The sequence below is a fragment of the Bufo gargarizans genome, chromosome 1 (genome assembly GCF_014858855.1).
Source record: "Bufo gargarizans isolate SCDJY-AF-19 chromosome 1, ASM1485885v1, whole genome shotgun sequence".
Lineage (NCBI taxonomy): Eukaryota > Metazoa > Chordata > Amphibia > Anura > Bufonidae > Bufo > Bufo gargarizans.
In genome coordinates this window covers 457572379-457594245 of record NC_058080.1, presented here as the reverse complement: position 1 = coordinate 457594245, position 21867 = coordinate 457572379, and the positions used below count along the sequence as shown (strand labels likewise).

Here is a 21867-nt window from a genome sequence, read left to right as displayed (position 1 = left end):
GACACTCCCCTATCACTGCCCCTAACAACACCCAGCTAGTTTATAGCTCCTCCCACCAGCTAGTGACAGACACTCCCCTATCACTGCCCCTACACCCAGCTAGTTTATAGTTCCTCCCACCAGCTAGTTATATATACACTCCCCTATCACTGCCCCTAACAACACCCAGCTAGTTTATAGCTCCTCCCACCAGCTATTTACATAGACACTCCTCTATCACTGCCTCTAACAACACCCAGCAAGTTTACAGCTCCTCCCACCAGCTATTTACATAGACACTCCTCTATCACTGCCTCTAACAACACCCAGCAAGTTTACAGCTCCTCCCACCAGCTAGTTACATAGACACTCCCCTAACACTGCCCCTAACAACACCCAGCTAGTTTATAGCTCTTCCCACCAGCTAGTTACATAGACACTCCCCTATCACTGCCCCTAACAACACCCAGCTAATTTATAGCTCCTCCCACCAGCTAGTTATATAGACACTCCCCTATCACTGCCCCTAACAACACCCAGCTAGTTTATAGCTCTTCCCACCAGCTAGTTACATAGACACTCCCCTATCACTGCCCCTAACACCCAGCTAGTTTATAGCTCCTCTCACCAGCTAGTTATATAGACACTCCCCTATCACTGCCCCTAACAACACCCAGCTAGTTTATAGCTCTTCCCACCAGCTAGTTACATAGACACTCCCCTATCACTGCCCCTAACACCCAGCTAGTTTATAGCTCCTCCGACCAGCTAATTACATAGACACTCCCCTATCACTGCCCCAGATAGTTTATAGCTCCTCCCACCATCTAGTTACATATACACTCCCCTATCACTGCCCCTAACAACACCCAGCTAGTTTATAGCTCCTCCCACCAGCTAGTTACATAGACACTCCCCTATCACTGCCCCTAACACCCAGCTAGTATATAGCTCCTATGTATACAGTGAGAGAGTGTCTCCACACGGGAGGCTCACCTTGTGTGATTGTGCTATGTGTAGGCACAACTCTAGTGTAAGCTCATCTGGGGTTGTTTTGATCCCCTCAAAAACGGATGGTGTGCAGCCAGGGATACAGGTGCTTCTGGTCAGGGATGCCTGGGGTCCCTCAGAAGATGCGTGGATCAGCAGAGAAGATGGTACTTGCTGAATAAAAACCTTGATTCAAACTATTGGATGGTTTCATGCGCCGTGGGACATCTTCTCTGCTGATTCCCCTATCACTGACACACCCATGGACATAACATCACAGGAAATATGAAGGAGCTGCATGGACAGCGTCATGTGACCACAGCCCAGAGCGGGAGATAGGAGCAATAAATAACTACATTACAAAATTACATCTTTATAAATGATTATTTTTAAGGATATTGATGCAAATTAGAAACCCCCCTTTAATGAACAGATAAGTGGGAAGTCCTGAAAGTCTGCAGTGATTCTGATCATACACATACCTCTATTACCTGTCTTATAAAGTAGAAGCAAATGTAGTAGTACTGTAAGGGTTATTTCATTCAAAGCAAATCCAGGTTATTCTTTATTTATTAAACGTTATAGAATTTTCCAGTATACACTGTATATCAGGGGGGGATAAAAATCCATGATAAAAAAATATTAAAAAATCAGATTTTTTTTTATTTTCAATAGGATTTTTTATTATTTAAATCAGATTTTTTTTTTATATAAAATGCTTTTTGAGGAAAATATATTACCATCCAAAGGTTATTCCATCATGAAATAGAGATTTGCTTTTTAATTATGTAGAATAAGGCAGTATATGTTTATTTTTTTGGGTAAATAAATACCATTAATCCATTCAAAATGTCATGCTCTTCCAGAGGTTTTTGTAAGATTATTGGGCAGTTTCTCTGCCTACAAGATATTATCACAGATGCTTGGTTTACTTTTGCAGTTCTCAAAACTAAATTTGACTCAGCAGAGATCACATGCCTCTTCTTCACAGCAAACATGTTATAACATGGACAGAGTTGAGAAAAATACCTTAATCCTAACTTCTACAAACCTATGAATACAGAATCAACCTAATCAAACTAATATGAAAAGTTGTTATTCTAAAAATCCTCATCTACTTGCATATTATAAGTTACACCAGCAAGAATTAGTCTTTATGTAGAAAACTGTGATTTAAATCAAGCCTTACTGACTAGTGATTTAAATCAGTTTGATTGAAATCAAATCCACCCTGCTGTATATCAAATGCTCCCAGATATGACCTACTGGAACACTACTGGGGTCAGCTTATCATAAAGTATCCCATCTTTCCAAAATATGTTGTCCAAATCAAAGTTAATGCGAGCATAAAGAAAAGGGTTTCTACCACCAGATTTTGAGATTTTTCTGCTAGTGTCTGCACTACCTAACAGTGCTCTTGTATCACCTTTGTCTGGAGCGGTTAAGCTTAAAAACATACTTTTATTGATATGCAAATGAGCCTCTAGGTGCTATGGGGGCGTCTTTTCAGCACCTAGAGACTCCGTCTACTCACTATTTCTGCCACCCACTGCGTCCCTCCAGCCCACCCCGCTCCTCTTGATTGACAGCCAACCTCGCTCCATCTCGAATGCCTGCGCCGTGCGCTCCCTGCGCCGACATCTTCACTGCGGTCCAACAGTCACTGCACCTGTGCCGATTACAGAAGTGCACGGTGCAGGCGCTGGAATTCGAGATGGAGCGAGGTTGGCTGTCAATCAAGAGGAGCGGGGCGGGCTGGAGGGACGCGGTGGGCGTCAGAAATAGTGAGTAGACGGAGCCTCTAGGTGCTGAAAAGACGCCCCCATAGCACATGGGCACATAGGCTCATTTGCATATCAATAAAAGTATGTTTTTAAGCTTAACGGCAGCAGACAAAGGTGATACAAGAGCACTGTTAGGTAGTGCAGACACTAGCAGATCGCTAGTGTCAGTCAGCGAAAAATCTCAAAATCTGGTGGTAGAAACCCTTTAACCACCTCCCGACCGCCTAACGCAGGATTGCGTCCTGCAGGCGGCCGGGTTATTTCTCCTGGACGCGCCGGTGCGTCATCTCGCGAGAGGCAAGATTTCCTGTGAACGCGCGCACACAGGAGCGCACGTTCACAGGATCGGGAGGTGAACGAGTGGATCTACAGCCTGCCAGCGGCGATCATTCGTTGGCAGGCTGTAGATGGGATTTTTTTAACCCCAAAAAGGTATATTAGACTCTGTTTTGATAACAGAGTCTAATATACCTGCTACCTGGTCCTCTGGTGGTCCCTTTTGCTTGGATCGACCACCAGAGGACACAGGCAGCTCTGTAAGTAGCACCAAACACCACTACACTACACCCCCCCCCCCCCTGTCACTTATTAACCCCTTATTAACCCCTGATCACCCCATATAGACTCCTTACAGGGGGGTGATCACCCCATATAGACTCCCTGATCACCCCCCTGTCATTGATCACCCCCCTGTAAGGCTCCATTCAGACGTCTGTATGTGTTTTGCGGATCCACGGATCCGTAAAATCGCTGCGGCGCTATAAAAAGATCACTTTTGAGGGGCATGGTGAGTTCATAGAAGATTTTTTTTTTTTGGGCACAAGTTAGCAGAAATTGTTTTTTTTTTTTTTTTTTACAAAGTCTCATATTCCACTAACTTGTGACAAAAAATAAAATCTCACATGAACTCACCATACCCCTCACGGAATCCAAATGCATAAAATTTTTTGACATTTATATTCCAGACTTCTTCTCACGCTTTAGGGCCCCTAAAATGCCAGGGCAGTATAAATACCCCACAAATTACCCCATTTCGGAACGTAGACACCACAAGGTATTCGCTGAGGGGCATATTGAGTCCATGAAAGATTGAACTTTTTGTCACAAGTTAGTGGAAAGGGAGACTTTGTGAGAAAAAAACAATTGAAAATAATTTTCCGCTAACTTGTGCCAAAAAAAATAAAATCTTCTATGAACTTGCCATGCCCCTCACGGAATACCTTCTTGGGGTGTCTTCTTTCCAAAATGGGGTCACATGTGGGGTATTTATACTGCCCTGGCATTTTAGGGGCCCTAAAGCGTGAGAAGAAGTCTGAAATCCAAATGCCTAAAAATGCCCTCCTAAAAGGTACTCATTGGAATTTGGGCCCCTTTGCGCACCTAGGCTGCAAAAAAGTGTCACACATGTGGTATCGCCGTACTCAGGAGAAGTAGGGCAATGTATTTTGGGGTGTACTTTTACATATATCCATGCTGGGTGAGAGAAATATCACTGTAAAATGACAACTTTGTATTAAAAAAATGGGAAAAGTTGTCTTTACAGAGATATTTCTCTCATCCAGCATGGGTATATGTAAAAATACACCCCAAAAGACATTGCCCTACTTCTCCTGAGTACGGCGATACCACATGTGTGACACTGTTCTGCAGCCTAGGTGCGCAAAGGGGCCCAATTTCCAAAGAGTATCTTTACGAATTCACAGGGCATTTTTTACGCATTTGGATTCCAAACTACTTCTCACGCTTTAGGTCCCCTAAAATGTCAGGGCAGTATAAATACCCCACAAGTGACCCCATTTTGGAAAGAAGACACCCCAAGGTGTTCCGTGAGGGGTATGGTGAGTTCATGTAAAATGTTATTTTTTTGTCACAAGTTAGTGGAATATGAGACTTTGTAAGAAAAAAAAAGAAAAAGAAAAAATAAATCATTTTCCGCTAACTTGTGACAAAAAATTAAAAACTTCCATGAACTCACTATGCCCATCAACGAATACCTTAGGGTGACTACTATCCGAAATGGGGTCATTTGTGGGGGTTTTCTACTGTCTGGGCATTGTAGAACCTCAGGAATCATGACAGGTGCTAAGAAAGTCAGAGCTGCTTCAAAATGCGGAAATTCACATTTTTGTACCATAGTTTGTAAACGCTATAACTTTTACCCAAACCAATAAATATACACTTATTGCATTTTTTTTTTATCAAAGACATGTAGAACAATAAATTTAGAGAAAAATTTATATAGAAATGTAGTTTTATTTGAAAAATTTTACAACCGAAAGTGAAAAATGTCATTTTTTTTGCAAACATTTTGGTCAATTTCGATTAATATAAAAAAAGTAAAAATGTCACCAGCAATGAAAGCTCTATTAGTAAGAAGAAAAGGACGTAAAATTAATTTGGGTGGTAAGTTGTATGACCGAGCAATAAACCGTGAAAGTAGTGTAGTGCAGAATTGTAAAAAGTGGTCTGGTCATTAAGGGGGTTTAAGCTAGGGGGGCTGAGGTGGTTAAGGGAAGACGCATTTTGTTAATGAAAAGAATATAAGAGAAGTTGCTGAATTAGAAAAACAATGTAAAAAAAACATTTTTAATAGGACATTTTAACACTTACATTTTGTTATGATCTTTACTATGATGTGGCAAAACAGCTCCAAATCCACTATCTGGAAGTCCAGTCGGCCTACAAAGATACAGACATTAAACTTTATACATTTCACTTTGTGTCATCTATGTGAGAATACTAGGCTCTTCCAGGGTCCATGTATCAGTTCAGTATTGTAACTGCTTGAAGCAGGGGCAGTATGAGAACTTAAAGTGGCTCTGGAAAAAAAATTTAAGTGACCACATTTTGTAGGTAGGTCCAAATTAACAGTAGGCAGGGTCAACCATACTATAGTGCAAAATACCATCCCAGCAGAACCAAATAACACAGTGTAGCACAATATACAGCCCCAAAAGCTGACCCTCTGTGGTGGCCATCAATAGCTACTATCGTTATGCAGTTATCTATGGAGCAGGGGACCTAGGAGGTGGGGCCACAACAGTTGACTTCAGGAGGGCATGTGCAATCGCTGGCTGGGTACATGAGTACCTGATTCTCACAGCATTAATTACTGTTGAGAGTTCATTATGTACCCGGCCAGCAGTAGAGAGGTGGACTTAGGCGGCCCCTGGGGCATCGGCCCACTGGGAAATTTCCCTGTAGGGTCTATGGCCAATCTGCCCCTGGCTTGAAGGGAATGTGCCATCAGATTATTGTTTAAATCAAGTTTTTTTTATGTTGAACTGCTATTGAATAAAGTAAGCAGCATTTCAGGCAGATGGCCATAAGAATGCCCAAAAAGTAGAAGAAAAAAAAATCTAAGCAATCACAAAATAAAAATAGAAAAGAAAAGAATGTTTCACTATCTGGTTTTAATTACTAGAAATAAATATAAATAAAAAGCCTTTAAAAGGACACTTCCATCAAAAGTGGTATTTTTGAAAGGGGTAGTGCAGTGCTGGGTGTCGGACCCCCGCCAATCTGATACTGATGACCTATCCTGATGATAGGTCATCAATATCTTTGCACTTCTCACAACCTTTAAGGGTACTTTCACACTTGCAGCAGTGTGATCCGGCGGGCAGTTCCGTCGTCGGAACTGCCCGCCGGATCCGCCGATCTGCCGCTGACTGAAAGCATTTGTGAGACGGATCCGGATGCGGATCTGTCTCACAAATGCATTGCAAGGACGGATCTGTCTCTCCGCTTGTCATGCGGACAGACGGATCCGTCTTGTAATATTTTTAAAATTTTTACCGGTCTGCGCATGCGTAGGCCGGAAGGACGGATCCGGCATTCCGGTATTTTGAATGCCGGATCCGGCACTAATACATTCCTATGGGAAAAAATGCCGGATTCGGCATTCAGGCATGTCTTCAGTTTTTTTCGCCGGAGATAAAACCGTAGCATGCAACGGTTTTCTCTTCTGCCTGATCAATCAAAACAACTGAACTGAAGACATCCTGATGCATCCTGAACGGATTACTCTCCATTCAGAATGCATGTTCTTTTCCGGTATAGAGCCCCTGTGACGGAACTCTATGCCGGAAAAGAAAAACCCTAGTGTGAAATTGAAAATACCCTAAGTCAATATTCAGAAGGAAAACATGTAACAATTATTGGCTATTTGTCATTTTCATTTTGTCAGTGCTATCCCATTGAAAACGCCTACCGCGGCATGACTTTATATGTTGTGACGGTAGGCTCTTATCTGTAACCCGACGTATAAAAGCGATGGGTTACATCGCAATCTGCCGGCACTCTGTGGCGCGGATAGCTTTGACTGCGTTGTCATTAAACAGTTTCGTCACGGTGAGGAGTGCCGAGACCAGCACAAGCGTTGCATCCTTCTAGCACCCTGCTACAAGGACCCATCGCAGTGTACAATTTAGAAGCCAGTGGAGAGCACTCTTCTTGAAGTTACAGTGCCCCCTGCTGGCTGTAAAATTAACTGCCTGCAGTCACTGATTTAACCCCTTCCTGTCCTGGCTGTGGCAGGAACAGGGTAATTCACTAATAAATAAATAAAAAGTAAAAAAAAAGTATAAATAATTTAAAAAAATTCCTAAACAATTAATAAAGAGAAACACAGAAAATAAAAAGTTATAGCAATAGTTACTAGTACACACACACATACACACCTTTTCATTCATAAAAAAAGTATATATTTATTACTTTTATCAATAGTAGAGTAGAATTTGTGTGTGTAAAACATACACACACTTTTTTATTTTAAAAAATTAAAATAAATCGAGGTATTCGTTTCAGCTATATTTAGTATAACGGTGCAGGGGGAGGGAATTTCTGCGTAAAATATACAAACGCAAGCATATTTTTTGCATTTATAACATTTAAAAAAAAAAAAAAACACTTAAAATGTCCAAATTTCCCAAAGATGAATGCCTTAAGGGAACAACATAAAAAAGTCACTTTGAAGGGGCTTGTAACGTTTTGGCGCTGTACAACAGTTTTCTGGCAGTATGGTGCCATAGAACCAGCAAAAGAAAACTAGGCTGCCAAAATCCAAAATGCGCTGCAGTCTTGAAGTCTTGCGGTGGGCCCAGCCAGTAGATAAATTACACAAATAGCGTCCATTTTCAGGGTACAAGCGTACGGGAATGTTTTTAGAAATGTTTTGTCGTGATACCTTTTGTAACATAAAAAAAAAAAAGGAAAAATATAATTTTTTTTCATCATTTTTAAATTTTTTCCTTAGATATAAAAAATAAAATAAAATATGTCATCTAATGGCAGAAAATAAAGGTCTAAGGTGTCCTGTGAAAAACTATATCAAATACAAGTAGGTTGGCTCAGAAATTAATTTATTTGCAGCTAGATAGGCCCATTGCTGAAACTGCTGAAATATTGGCCTGTTAAGGAAGGGGGAAGGGGGGGGGGGGGTAAACACTCCAGTAATGAAGCGGTCCTGTCCTTCTTTAGCAATCAGCACAAATGATTAGACCTCCTATATAGATAGTAACGAAAAGGTTACCCAACATGAGAGAAATGTTAACCCCCAATCTAAACTCAATAAACCCCCAAAAACGAGCAATCAACAGATTAACCTACATAGAGAAACATGAGTCACTATAGTTCAAAAATACATCAATCTTTATTGAATTCACATACAGAATGGATCATATCAATGTAAAGTGTGGTTCTCCTGAGGGAAGGAGGAACAGTACTGGGTGGAAGATAAGTATAGAAAGAAATTATAGAAGTCCCAAAACATACAACCCCAAGGGGTATACGGTTCTCCTGAGGTGACTACGCATCATCGGTAGGTCATTTCTGCAATTTATTTAGGCCCCTTTCACACGGGGCCTGAACGCATTGCACCTGCACTAATTCCGGACCAATTCATTTCTATGGGGCTGTGCACATGAGCAGTGATTTTCACGCATCACTTGTGCGTTGCGTGAAAATCGCAGCATGCTCTATTTTGTGCATTTTTTCACGCAACGCAGGCCCCATAGAAGTGATTGGGGCTGTGTGAAAATCGCAAGCATCCGCAAGCAAGCGCGGATGCGGTGCGATTTTCACGCACGGTTGCTAGGAGACGATCGGGATGGAGACCCGATCATTATTATTTTCCCTTATAACATGGTTATAAGGGAAAATAATAGCATTCTGAATACAGAATGCATAGTACAATAGGGCTGGAGGGGTTAAAAAATAATAATAATTTAACTCACCTTAATCCACTTAATCGCGCAGCCCGGCTTCTCTTCTGTCTTCATCTTTGCTGTGCACAGGAAAAGGACCTGTGATGACGATACTGTGCTCATCACATGGTCCGTCACCATGGTAAAAGATCATGTGATGGACCATGTGATGAGCGCAGTGACGTCATCAAAGGTCCTATTCCTCAAAGAAGAAGACAGAATAGATGCCAGCTGCGTGATCAAGTGGATTAAGGTGAATTAATTTATTTATTTATTTTTAACCCCTCCAGCCCTATTGTACTATGCATTCTGTAAAATACAATCTACACAACCTTGAACCCAAACCTGAACTTCTGTGAAGAAGTTCGGGTCTGGGTACCACATTCAGTTTTTTATCACGCGCATGCAAAACACATTGCACCTGTGCGATAAAAACTGAACAACGGAACGCAATCGCAATCAAAACTGTCATGGTCTTACCTTCTTGCTGCCTCCTTCGTTTGACATGTGCTGGCGGCCATCTTGGTTTCTGGATTTCTTGTAGCCTCCCACCCTGCGGCTTCTCCTTCCCACTGGGAGGAGCTGGATGCCTAGCTCACATATATAGGAGGTCTGTGGCTTCAGTTCCTTGCTTGGTCCTCCTGTGTTCACATGCTTCTAAGACTGCTGCTGCTTCTGGTTCCTGATCCTGGCTTCGTCTGACTACCCTGCTGGTTCCTGATCCAGGCTTCGTCTGACTACCCTGCTGGTTCCTGATCCAGGCCTCGTCTGACTACCCTTCTGGTTCCTGACCTCTGGCTTCGCAAGACCCTGCTTCGGTTTAGCCATCCGTTTGGACTTTTGCCTTACAGCTTGATTTTCAATAAAGCCTTCTTATTTCCACTTATCTCTTGTTGTACGTCTGGTTCATGGTTCCATGACATTAGGACCAAGCCATGAATTCTGACGGTACAGGGCCATCCTCGCTACCTACGCTGGTTGCCAGACTTGATCAGCAGGATCACCTGTTGGGTCGGTTCGCTGTGGCGTTGCAAACCCTGCTTGAACGCACGGCTCATTTAGCTTCCGTTGCCGATGGGTCGGTTGTCGCTCCTGGGCCCGCTCCTACTGCCGCTCCGGTTGTTGCGCCAGAGTCTACCCCGACACCTGTTGCTGCGCCTGCGGTGTTTCGGGGTATGACCGGTTCTGCCCCCCTTCCACAGCGCTTTGGGGGAGAGCCAACTCAGTGCCGAGGTTTCCTTAATCAGGTGGGCATTTATTTCGAGTTGCTGCCACATGCCTTTCCTACTGAGAGATCAAAGGTGGGCTTCTTGATCTCGCTGCTCTCGGACAAGGCCTTGGCCTGGGCCAGCCCTTTATGGGAGAACAACAATCCGGTGGTTGCCGAGTTTTCCGGTTTTGTTGCTTCTCTTCGGAAGGTATTCGATGTGCCGGCTCGTGCTGCCTCTGCTGCGAAGCTCCTTATGTCCATCAGACAGGGTTCACGATCCGTAGCTGAATACGCCATTGAGTTTCGTACCCTGGCAGCAGAGGTGGGCTGGAATAATGAGGCTCTGGTCGCTGCTTTCTCTCATGGTCTCTCGGATGCCTTGAAGGATGAGGTTGCAGCTAAGGACCTACCAGTGGAGCTCGAGTCTCTTATTTCTTTCCTGATTTTGATTGACACCAGACTCAGGGAGAGACCTTCCTTTAAGGAGAGCCTGCGGAGGTCTTCTAACAGATTGGCGCCTACGTTTGCTGTCCCACCCGTGCCTCCCTCTCCTCCCACGCCTCCTGGGGATGACTTGTCTGGGGGTGAACCCATGCAGCTGGGGTTTGCTCGCCTGTCCGAGGGGGAGAGGGTACTCCGGAGACGCGAGGGCCGATGCATGTACTGTGGTCTCGGTGGGCATTTTCGGTTGGCATGCCCGAACCGTCCGGGAAACGCTCGCACCTAAGATCCTGTCGGGGGCAGATCTTGGGTGGAGTCTCCTCGTCCCCGGTTTCCCGTGTTGACAAACCACTAATTACTGTTGTCCTCTCCTGGGTCGGGGGCTCGGTGACGACCCAGGCGTTGGTGGACTCTGGTGCTGGTGGTTTGTTCATTGATAGTGTGTTCGCTGCCGCCAATTCCATTCCTCTGCAGCCTCGAGGTTCCCCACTGGCTCTTGAGGCGATAGACGGCAGACCCCTTCTGCCGCCACACGTGACTCAGGAGACCCTTCCAGTGGGGATGGCCATTGGTGCCGTTCACAGAGAGTCGGTCTGTCTCCAGGTTATTTCGTCTCCACACTACTCTGTGGTCTTGGGGTACCCCTGGCTCCAGAAGCATAATCCGACTTTCGATTGGAGATCGGCCGAGATCCTCTCGTGGTCACCGCAGTGTGGGGCTAGTTGCATCCATGGGCCTGTCAAGTTGCTGTGTACTTCCTCGGACTCTCTGTTGCCTCCTGAATACGAGGAGTACCGGGATGTATTCGATAAGGTGCGTGCGGTTGCCCTACCTCCGCACCGCCCATACGATTGTGCCATAGAGTTACAATCTGGTGCCGTTCCTCCTCGTGGCAAAGTCTATCCACTGTCGGTAGCGGAGAATGAGGCCATGGAGGAGTACGTGAGGGAGGCGCTTTCACGCGGACACATTCGCAAATCCTCGTCCCCGGCAGGGGCTGGATTTTTCTTTGTGAAAAAGAAGGGCGGTGAGTTGAGGCCTTGCATCGATTACAGGGGTCTCAATCGCATCACGATCAAGAACGCTTACCCGATACCCTTGATTTCCGAGCTGTTCGATCGCCTCAAAGGGGCCACGGTCTTTACCAAACTCGACCTGAGGGCGGCATATAACCTGGTAAGGATCAAGGCGGGCGATGAGTGGAAGACCGCGTTTAACACCAGGACCGGTCATTATGAATCCTTGGTTATGCCCTTTGGGTTGTGCAATGCGCCCGCAGTCTTCCAGGAATTCATCAACGATGTTTTCCGTGACCTGTTGCAGCAGTGTGTGGTGGTCTATTTGGATGACATCTTGGTATATTCTGAATCCATGGAGGCCCACATTCTGGATGTCAGACGAGTGTTGCAACGGTTACGAGAGAACAAGCTGTTCGGTAAGCTTGAGAAATGCGAATTTCACCGATCCCAGGTAACCTTCTTAGGTTACATCATTTCCGCTGAGGGGTTCTCCATGGATCCTGAGAAGGTTTCGGCTGTCTTACAGTGGCCCCAGCCCAGTGGTCTTCGTGCCCTGCAGCGCTTTTTGGGCTTCGCCAATTATTATCGGAAGTTCATCAGGGACTTTTCTATGCTAGCCAAGCCTCTCACGGATCTGACCAGGAAGGGCAGTAATCCCCAGGTCTGGCCGCTCGAGGCCATCCGAGCTTTTGAGGCTCTAAAGTCCGCCTTTGTGTCGGCTCCGATTCTGTCGCATCCCAACCCTGGGTTGCCTTTTGTCCTCGAGGTGGACGCGTCTGAGACGGGAGTAGGCGCCCTTCTGTCTCAGCGTAGAACACCAGAGGGTCCTCTGCTTCCTTGTGGGTTTTACTCCCGGAAACTGTCTTCCGCGGAGTGCAACTATCAGATTGGTGACAGGGAGTTATTGGCCATCGTGCAGGCCCTTAAAGAATGGAGGCACTTGCTCGAGGGCTCGGTGGTTCCGGTTCTCATCCTGACGGACCACAAGAATCTGACCTACCTCTCTGAGGCCAAGAGATTGACACCACGTCAGGCCAGATGGGCTCTGTTCTTGTCACGTTTTAATTACGTGGTCTCCTACCTACCCGGTTCCAAGAACATCAGAGCGGATGCCTTATCACGGCAGTACTCCGAGCTGTCCGGGGAGGAGTCGATTCCGACTTCGGTCATACCTCCGAATCAGATCCTGGCCGCTATTCGCACCAGCCTGACCTCTCCCCTGGGTGAGCAGATTTTGGCGGCTCAATCTGGTGCTCCCTCTGGGAGACCCAACGGCAGATGTTTTGTGCCTGAGGAGTTGCGCACTCGGTTGTTGCGAACCTACCATAACTCCAAGGCCGCGGGGCATCCTGGAAAGAATCAGCTGTCCTGGGCTGTTTCACGTCTGTTCTGGTGGCCTTCTCTACGTTCCGACATCGCCGCATATGTAGCGGCATGCTCCGTTTGTGCCCAGAGTAAGTCCCCTCGGCACCTTCCGTCGGGCCTTTTGCAACCCATAGCCACCGGGGAGCGTCCACCTGGGGATGGATTTCATTGTGGACCTCCCTGCATCCCGAGGCCATACGGTCATTCTCATGATTGTGGATCGGTTTTCCAAAATGTGCCACTGTGTTCCTCTCAAGAAGTTACCCTCTGCACAAGAGTTGGCCTCGATTTTTGCCAGGGAGGTCTTCCGGTTGCACGGTTTGCCCAAGGAGATTGTGTCGGATCGGGGGAGTCAGTTTGTGTCCAGGTTCTGGCGCGCCTTTTGCTCCCAGTTGGGGATTCATCTCTCTTTCTCCTCGGCCTACCACCCTCAGTCAAATGGGGCCGCAGAACAATCCAATCAGGCCTTGGAGCAATTCCTTCGTTGCTATGTCTCCGATCACCAAGACAATTGGGTTGACCTCCTGCCTTGGGCTGAGTTTCCCAGGAACACGGCGGTGAACTCTTCCTCTGGGACGTCTCCCTTCATGGCCAATTATGGGTTCCAACCTGCCGTGTTACCGGAGGTATTCTCTCCCCAGGATATTCTGGCTGTGGAGGATCACCTTTCCGTCCTACGTGCTTCTTGGGTACAGATCCAGAGGTCCCTTGAGGTCTCTGCGCAGCGCCAGAGACTCCAGGCTGATCGCAGACGAGCGCCCGCTCCTTCCTACCAGGTCGGAGACCGCGTATGGTTGTCCACCCGCAACCTCAACCTTCGAGTGCCCACTCCCAAGCTGGCACCTCGCTTTGTTGGTCCCTTCCGAGTGCTTCGCAGGGTAAACCCGGTAGCCTATGCCCTTGCGCTTCCTCCTGGCATGCGGATCTCCAACGTGTTTCATGTCTCCCTGTTGAAGCCACTGGTGTGTAATCGTTTCACTTCCTCGGTTCCTCGGCCTCGTCCGGTCCAAGTGGGCAATCGTGAGGAGTATGAGGTGAGCAATATCCTGGACTCACGCCTGGTCCGCGGTCGGGTGCAGTTTTTGGTCCATTGGCGTGGTTATGGTCCAGAGGAGCGTTCCTGGGTTCCCTTCGCAGATGTCCATGCTCCTGCCTTGCTCCGAGCCTTCCACGCACGCTTCCCTCAGAAACCGTTCTTTACTCCGCGGAGGAGGGGCCCTTGAGGGGGAGGTACTGTCATGGTCTTACCTTCTTGCTGCCTCCTTCGTTTGACATGTGCTGGCGGCCATCTTGGTTTCTGGGTTTCTTGTAGCCTCCCACCCTGCGGCTTCTCCTTCCCACTAGGAGGTCTGTGGCTTCAGTTCCTTGCTTGGTCCTCCTGTGTTCACATGCTTCTAAGACTGCTGCTGCTTCTGGTTCCTGATCCTGGCTTCGTCTGACTACCCTGCTGGTTCCTGATCCAGGCTATGTCTGACTACCCTGCTGGTTCCTGATCCAGGCCTCGTCTGACTACCCTTCTGGTTCCTGACCTCTGGCTTCGCAAGACCCTGCTTCGGTTTAGCCATCCGTTTGGACTTTTGCCTTACAGCTTGATTTTCAATAAAGCCTTCTTATTTCCACTTATCTCTTGTTGTACGTCTGGTTCATGGTTCCATGACAAAAACTGACTGCAATTGGGTACCTACCCGCGCGGGTTTACCGCAACGCATCCGGACCTTATCCGGACACGCTCGTGTGAAAGAGGCCTTAATGCATACTTTGATTGGATGGAGTTGTCTATGGGTTACCACTAGTATTGCCCCTTGTCATTGGCCATTTACCTGTAGCATTTGCTATTACTCACTTGTCCTTTGCTATACAGTGCTTTGCAAAAGTATTTACCCCCCTTGACTGTTTTCGTATTTTGGTGCCTCACAACCTGGAATTAACATGGATTGTTTAAGGATTTGCATCTACAGAACATGCCCACAACTTTGAAGATGTTTTTTTTTTTTATTGTGAAGCCTTCAAGTTGGATGGTTTGGGCTTGTGAACAGCAAAAGTCTGACCACAGATTTTGTATTGGATCTGGGCTTTGACTAGGCCATTCCAACACATTTACATGTTTCCCCTTAAACCACTCAAGTGTTGCTTTAGCAGTGTGTTTGGGGTAATTGTCCTGCTGGAAGGTGAACCTCCGTCCTAGCCTCAAATCACACACAGAGTGGTACAGGTTTTGCTCAAGAATATCCCTTTATTTAGCACCATCCATCTTTCCCTCAACTCTGACCAGTTACCCAGTCCCGGCTGCTGAAAAACATCCCCCAGCATGATGCTGCCACCACCATGTTTCACTGTGGGGATGGTGTTCTTTGGGTGATGTGATGTGTTGGGTTTGCGCCAGACATAGCGTTTTCTTTGATGGCCAAAAAGTTTTAGTCTCATCAGACCAGAGAACCTTCCTCCATACATTTTGGGCGTCTCCCACATACCTTTTCGCAAACTCACAACATGCCTTATTGTTTTTAGCTCAAAGTAATAGCTTGCTTCTGGCTACTCTGCCATAAAGCCCAACTCTATGGAGCGTATGGCTTATTGTCGTCCTATGTACAGATACTCCAGTCTCTGCTGTGGAACTCTGCAGCTCCTCCAGGGTTACCTTAGGTCTCTGTGCTGCCTCTCGGATTAATGCCCTCCTTGCCTGGTTTGTGAGTTTTGGTGGGCGGCTGTCTCTTGGCAGGTTTGCTGTTGGGCCATGTTCTTTCCATTTGGTTATGATAGTTTTGATGGTGCTCCTGGGGATCATCAAAGATTTGGATATTTTTTTATAACCTAACCCTGACTTGTACTTCAAGTTCTCAACAACATTGTCCCTTACTTGTTTGGAGAGTTCCTTGGTCTTCATGGCAGTGTTTGGTTAGTGATGCCTCTTGCTGAGGTGTTGCAGCCTCTGGGGGCCTTTCAAAAAAGTTGTGTATATGTAATGACAGATCATGTGACACTTAGATTGCACACAGGTGGATTTCATGTCACTAATTATGTGACTTCTAAAGGTAATTGGTTGCACCAGAGCTTTTTATGGGCTTCCTAACAAAGGGGGTGAATATATACGCACATGCCAATTTTCTGTTTTCTATTTCTAAACAATAGTTTTATTTATATATTTTTCTCATTTCACTTCACCAACTTAGACTATTGTGTTCTGATCCATCAATAAAATTCAGATTAACAAAACATTGAACTTAAGGCTGTAATGTAACAAAATATGAAAAAAGTCAAGGGGGTGCAAGGTTTTATGACTTATATCATTTCTTTCTATAATTATCTTCCGCCCAGTACTAGTCATGTTCTCACTCCCCCAGGAGAAACACACTAAACATTGATATGATCCATCTCTTTTTTTATTTTTTATTATGTTCTGTATGTGAATTCAATAAAGACTGGTGCATATTGAGCTATAGTGACTCATGTGTCTCTATGTAGGTTAATCTCCCATATAGTTGGATAATCAATTGTTGGTTTATTGCTGGTGTAATGGGAATAAGGTAATCATCATTATAATAGTATAAGTAGACTAGTACAATATTGCCATCGTTCTCTTGATAGACCTCAGTAACAATGTCCACAGAAGAGCATTGCATTTATTAGTTTAATGTGTTATTATTCAATTAACCATCTTCCCTCTCTGGCTGCAGTACATGGTCTGTGAGAAAGTCAAGCAAAACTGTTTGCTGTGCAAAAAGTCCAAACAAAAGAGAAAAAAAAAACTGTATATTGATATATAGACCTGTGATGAGACCAATCTCGCCACATTGCATTGGAGAAGCCTGGTTGCCCGCCTGCTTCCTTTAGACTATGGCCCCATGTTGAAACGCTTGATTTTCCCCTGCAAAGACTATGTGAAAGAATTTGGCTCCATGGCAATTGAACTGTATTCGTGTAGTCTGAGTGCCATTCAATTAATAATTAAATGCACTCAGACCGGAGATATCTGGGGATATGTTAAATGTCTATGTTTTATGCAATAGCTGCACAGTTAAATATTCTTATGTCTTTTATTGTCTTTTGCTACCATGTGGCTAATGGAGTTTTGCCTCTGCCCTTGGAGATAAATTGGATTACTTCCCAATTGTCTCCAGGACAGACGACATTGTGTAAAACTGTGTATTCTCCTGCCTGTGATAATTACATTAACCCATTGTGTAAGGTAATTGTATCACAGGCAGAGGCGAGGATTTGTGTGGGAGTGTCTGAGTGTATTGTACGGAGTTACTGGTTGTTTTACAAAACCCTTTGGGTGGTACTAATGTGTAAGAATGGGTATATAAGAACAATAAACACACAGCTCTGGCTGTCCACTGCTTTACCCTCAAAACAGAGCTTGGTCTCGTTCTTGGGGGGATAGTATGCTGTTTCAGTCCGACTGCTAGGAGTGTAAACCTTTCCTATGATTTTTCCTATTCGGCTGTATGCAGCATTCATATGGTTTCCAGTTCGAGAGATTGGTGTCTTTAGTAGCTGCCTTTGCATCTGGAAAGGGAATATCTCTTAACCCCTTAAGGACGCAGGGCCTACCGGTACGCCCTATTTCCCAAGTCCTTAAGGACTCAGGGTGTACCGGTACGTCCTAACTTTAAATGCAGATTCCGGCGCCCCAGGGGTTAATTTGAACAGGATGCCGGCTGAAATCATTCAGCCGGCATCCTGTCACAACGACAGGGGGGGTCATGTGACCCCCCGTGTCGGCGATCGCAGCAAACCGCAGGTCAATTCAGACCTGCGGTTTGCTGCGCTTTTTGCTGTTTCTTATCCCCGCGGTCCCTGTGGTGCGGGGGGTGGGTGTCGCAGGCGGTGGAGGCGTTGCGGGAGGCGGGAGGTGCGGCAGGCGGGATCGCGATCCCCCGCCCGCCTCCCCTTGAAAATTCGTTGGCTTCTAGTGGGTTATACCAGGGTGCCAGCACATTGCTGACACCCTGGTATAAACGGCTGACATCTGTGCAGATGTCAGCCGTTTAACCCTTTCCATACCGCGGTCCGTACGGACCGCTGTATGGAAAAGGTTAACTGTCATCGGTCAGGGAGCTCCCTCCCTCTCCATCAGGGGGCTGCTGTGCCTTTGCAGCCCTCCAATGGAGAGGAAGAGAGCCCCCCGACAGATCCCCTCAGCCCTGTGCTTACCCTTCCCCGTCTGCGAAGTTGTGGCAGACAGGGAAGGTTCCCATGGCAACAGGACGCCTGCTCAGGCGTCCTGCTGTCCATGGTGCTGAAAAGATCTATGCTAAAAGCATAGATCTGTTCAGTGTAAGTAAAATACAGTACAGAACCCTATATAGGGTTCTGTACTGTATTATACAGACATCAGACCCACTGGATCTTCAAGAACCAAGTGGGTCTGGGTAAAAAAAAATGTAAAAAAAAGTGAAAAAAGTTAAGATAAAAAAAAACATTTATCACTGAATAAAAATTAAAAAAATAAAATACACTACACATATTAGGCGTCCGTAACGACCTGATCTATAAAACGGTCATATTACTTTCCCCGCACGGTGAACGCCATAAAAATAAAAAAATAAAACTATGAGAAAATTGAAATTTTGCCCATCTTACTTCCCTAAAAAGGTAATAAAAGTGATCAAAAAAGTTGCATGTACGCCAAAATAGTACCAATCAAACCGTCATCTCATCCCGCAAAAAATGAGACCCTACCCAAGATAATCGCCCAAAAACTGAAAAAACTATAGCTCTTAGACTATGGAAACACTAAAACATTATTTTTTTTGTTTCAAAAATGAAATCATTGTGTAAAACTTACATAAATAAAAATAAAGTATACATATTAGGTATCGCCGCGTCCGTATCGACCGGCTCTATAAAAATATCACATGACCTAACCCCTCAGGTGACCATCGTAAAAAATAAAAACGGTGTAAAAAAAGCAATTTTTTGTCATCTTACGTCACAAAAAGTGTAATAGCAAGCGATCAAAAAGTCATATACACCCCAAAATAGTGCCAATCAAACCGTCATCTCATCCCGCAAAAAATGAGACCCTACTCAAGATAATCGCCCAAACACTGAAAAAACTATGGCTCTTAGACTATGGAGACACTAAAACATTTTTTGGGTTTTAGAAATGAAGTTATTGTATAAAACTTACATAAATTAAAAAAATTGTATACATATTAGGTATTGCCACGTCTGTGACAACCTGCTCTATAAAATTACCACATGATCTAACCTGACAGATGAATGTTGTAAATAACAAAAAAAAAACGTGCCAAAAAAGCTATTTCTTGTTACCTTGCCGCACAAAAAGTGTAATATAGAGCAACCAAAAATCATATGTACCCTAAACTAGTACCAACAAAGCTGCCACCCTATTCCGTACTTTCTAAAATGGGGTCACTTTTTTGGAGTTTCTACTCTAGGGGTGCATCAGGGGGGCTTCAAATGGGACATGATGTCAAAAAAAAACAGTCCAGCAAAATCTGCCTTCCAAAAACCGTATGGCATTCCTTTCCTTCTGCGCCCTGCCGTGTGCCTGAACAGCAGTTTACGACCACATATGGGGTGTTTCTGTAAACTACAGAATCAGGGCCATAAATAATGAGTTTTGTTTGGCTGTTAACCCTTGCTTTGTAACTGGAAAAAAAATATTAAAATGGAAAATCTGCCAAAAAAGTGAAATTTTGAAATTGTATCTCTATTTTCCATTAAATCTTGTGCAACACCTAAAGGGTTAACAAAGTTTGTAACATCAGTTTTGAATACCATGAGGGGTGATGTTTCTTAGATGGGGGGCACTTTCATGGAGTTTCTACTCTAGGGGTGCATCAGGGGGCTTCAAATGGGACATGGTGTCAAAAAAACAGTCCAGCAAAATCTGGCTTCCAAAAACCATATGGCGCACCTTTCACTCTACGCCCTGCCGTGTGGCCGTACAGTAGTTTACGGCCACATATGGGGTGTTTCTGTAAACGGCAGAGTCAGGGCAATAAAGATACAGTCTTGTTTGGCTGTTAACCCTTGCTTTGTTAGTGGAAAAAATGGGTCAAAATGGAAAATTAGGCAAAAAAATTAAATTCTCAAATTTCATCCCCATTTGCCAATAACTCTTGTGCAACACCTAAAGGGTTAACGCAGTTTGTAAAATCAGTTTTGAATACCTTGAGGGGTGTAGTTTATAGAATGGGGTCATTTTTGGGCGGTTTCTATTATGTAAGCCTCGCAAAGTGACTTCAGACCTGTAGTGGTCCCTAAAAATTGGGTTTTTGTAAATTTCTGAAAAATTTCAAGATTTGCTTCTAAACTTCTAAGCCTTGTAACATCCCCAAAAAATAAAATATCATTCCCAAAATAATTCAAACATGAAGTAGACATATGGGGAATGTTAATTCATCACAGTTTTTGGGGGTATTACTATGTATTACAGAAGTAGAGAAACTGAAACTTAGCAAATTTTTCAAAATTTTTGGTAAATTTGCATTTTATTATGCAAACAAATTTAAAAAATTGACTTCATTTTACCAGTTTCATGAAGTACAATATGTGACGAAAAAACAATCACAGAATGGCCTTGGTAAGTCAAAGTGTTTTAAAGTTATCAGCACTTAAAGTGGCACTGGTCAGATTTGCAAAAAATGGCCAAGTCCTTAAGGTGAAATAGGCCTGAGTCCTTAAGGGGTTAAACGGCTTTTACCCCCTTTTATGACCAGGGTGCCGTTACAAGACCTTTAAAGGGTTTGTGCCATAAACTGCTTTTTTCATTTGCAGTTTTCTCCTATCCCCCATGCTTGAATCCTACTTCTTGGTTTGCCATGTGTCTACTACTCATCATGCCTTAGGGCAGTGAGATCATGTGACACTAACCCAGGCCCCTTGTTCTTACAATGACACTACTTACATCCTACTTTACAAGGCTCCAATGCAGGAACATGACCAGTGGCGTAGCAAGAAATTACTGGGCCCCCTAGCAAATTTTTGAACGTGGCCCCCCTCCCCCAGTAATTTTTTCGCAACCCCTTCCTTTCATGCGGCCCCCATTCCTGTGGTTACTAAAGATCGATCTCACACCAGGCCCGGCAGCTGTTCCATCAGTTTTCTACACTGTCTATACTGTCACTGTATATCATTTTATTGTGTAATACTGTTGAGGGGTCCCTGACAAAAGCTTTTAGTCCTCCTCCTCCTGGATGGGCCCCTTCTGGGTCAGGGCCCCTAAGCAGCCGCTTCCCCTGCAGCTATGCCTCTGAACATGACAAACAGCAACTGAAAATCTTAACCCATTTGCCATAGGGTGCACTTTTGATAGATGGTCGTACTTGGGGAAAGTGATATAACAGTGATATCTGTTGGGCAGGATACATTTATATTAGTGGCACAACCCCTTTAATATGTAAGAAAAAAATGTTGATAGCAGTTTCCCTTCAATCACATCTATTATAAAATCTATTATAAAATAAAATTGTCAGCATTTTGGGAGAAATAGCACAATACTGTGTTGTACAACAGAGGTAGATATGACAGTACTAAACTCTGCAATTTCGAAAAAACAAAACAAAAAATCAAACAAAACAGAACATATTCCCACCTCTGACATGTCAACTTATAATAAGTGTATAATAAGACATTTCTGATATATCCAGAGATGGGGAAACCTCTTTATTTTTTAGAGGATTTGTCAAATCCCACTTTGTAAAACATTTGAAACATTTAACTGATTATTCTAAACCCGACTTTTGCGTTTTCACACACCGATACACATCACTTCTTCCAAATACAAATTTCTGACAAACGAGCAGTGCCAAAGCTGCACTTGGCACCGGGTGTAAAATGAAGGTATCTGCCTTTACAGTTCTTGATCGTGTTTCAACTAATTTTAACCAGCAGATGGC

At 44.7% G+C, this 21867-nt stretch overlaps 1 protein-coding gene across 1 annotated transcript in view; it reads right to left on the bottom strand.

Annotated features, from left to right (window-relative positions):
* The window catches only part of CFAP95 (cilia and flagella associated protein 95), a 72700-nt gene that overhangs the window by 19364 nt on the left and 31469 nt on the right, over window positions 1-21867 (bottom strand). Inside the window, exon 4 of the mRNA XM_044272855.1 lies at window positions 5364-5432. Within this exon, the coding sequence (XP_044128790.1) occupies window positions 5364-5432 (69 nt within the window). The remainder of the gene's footprint in view (window positions 1-5363; window positions 5433-21867) is intronic.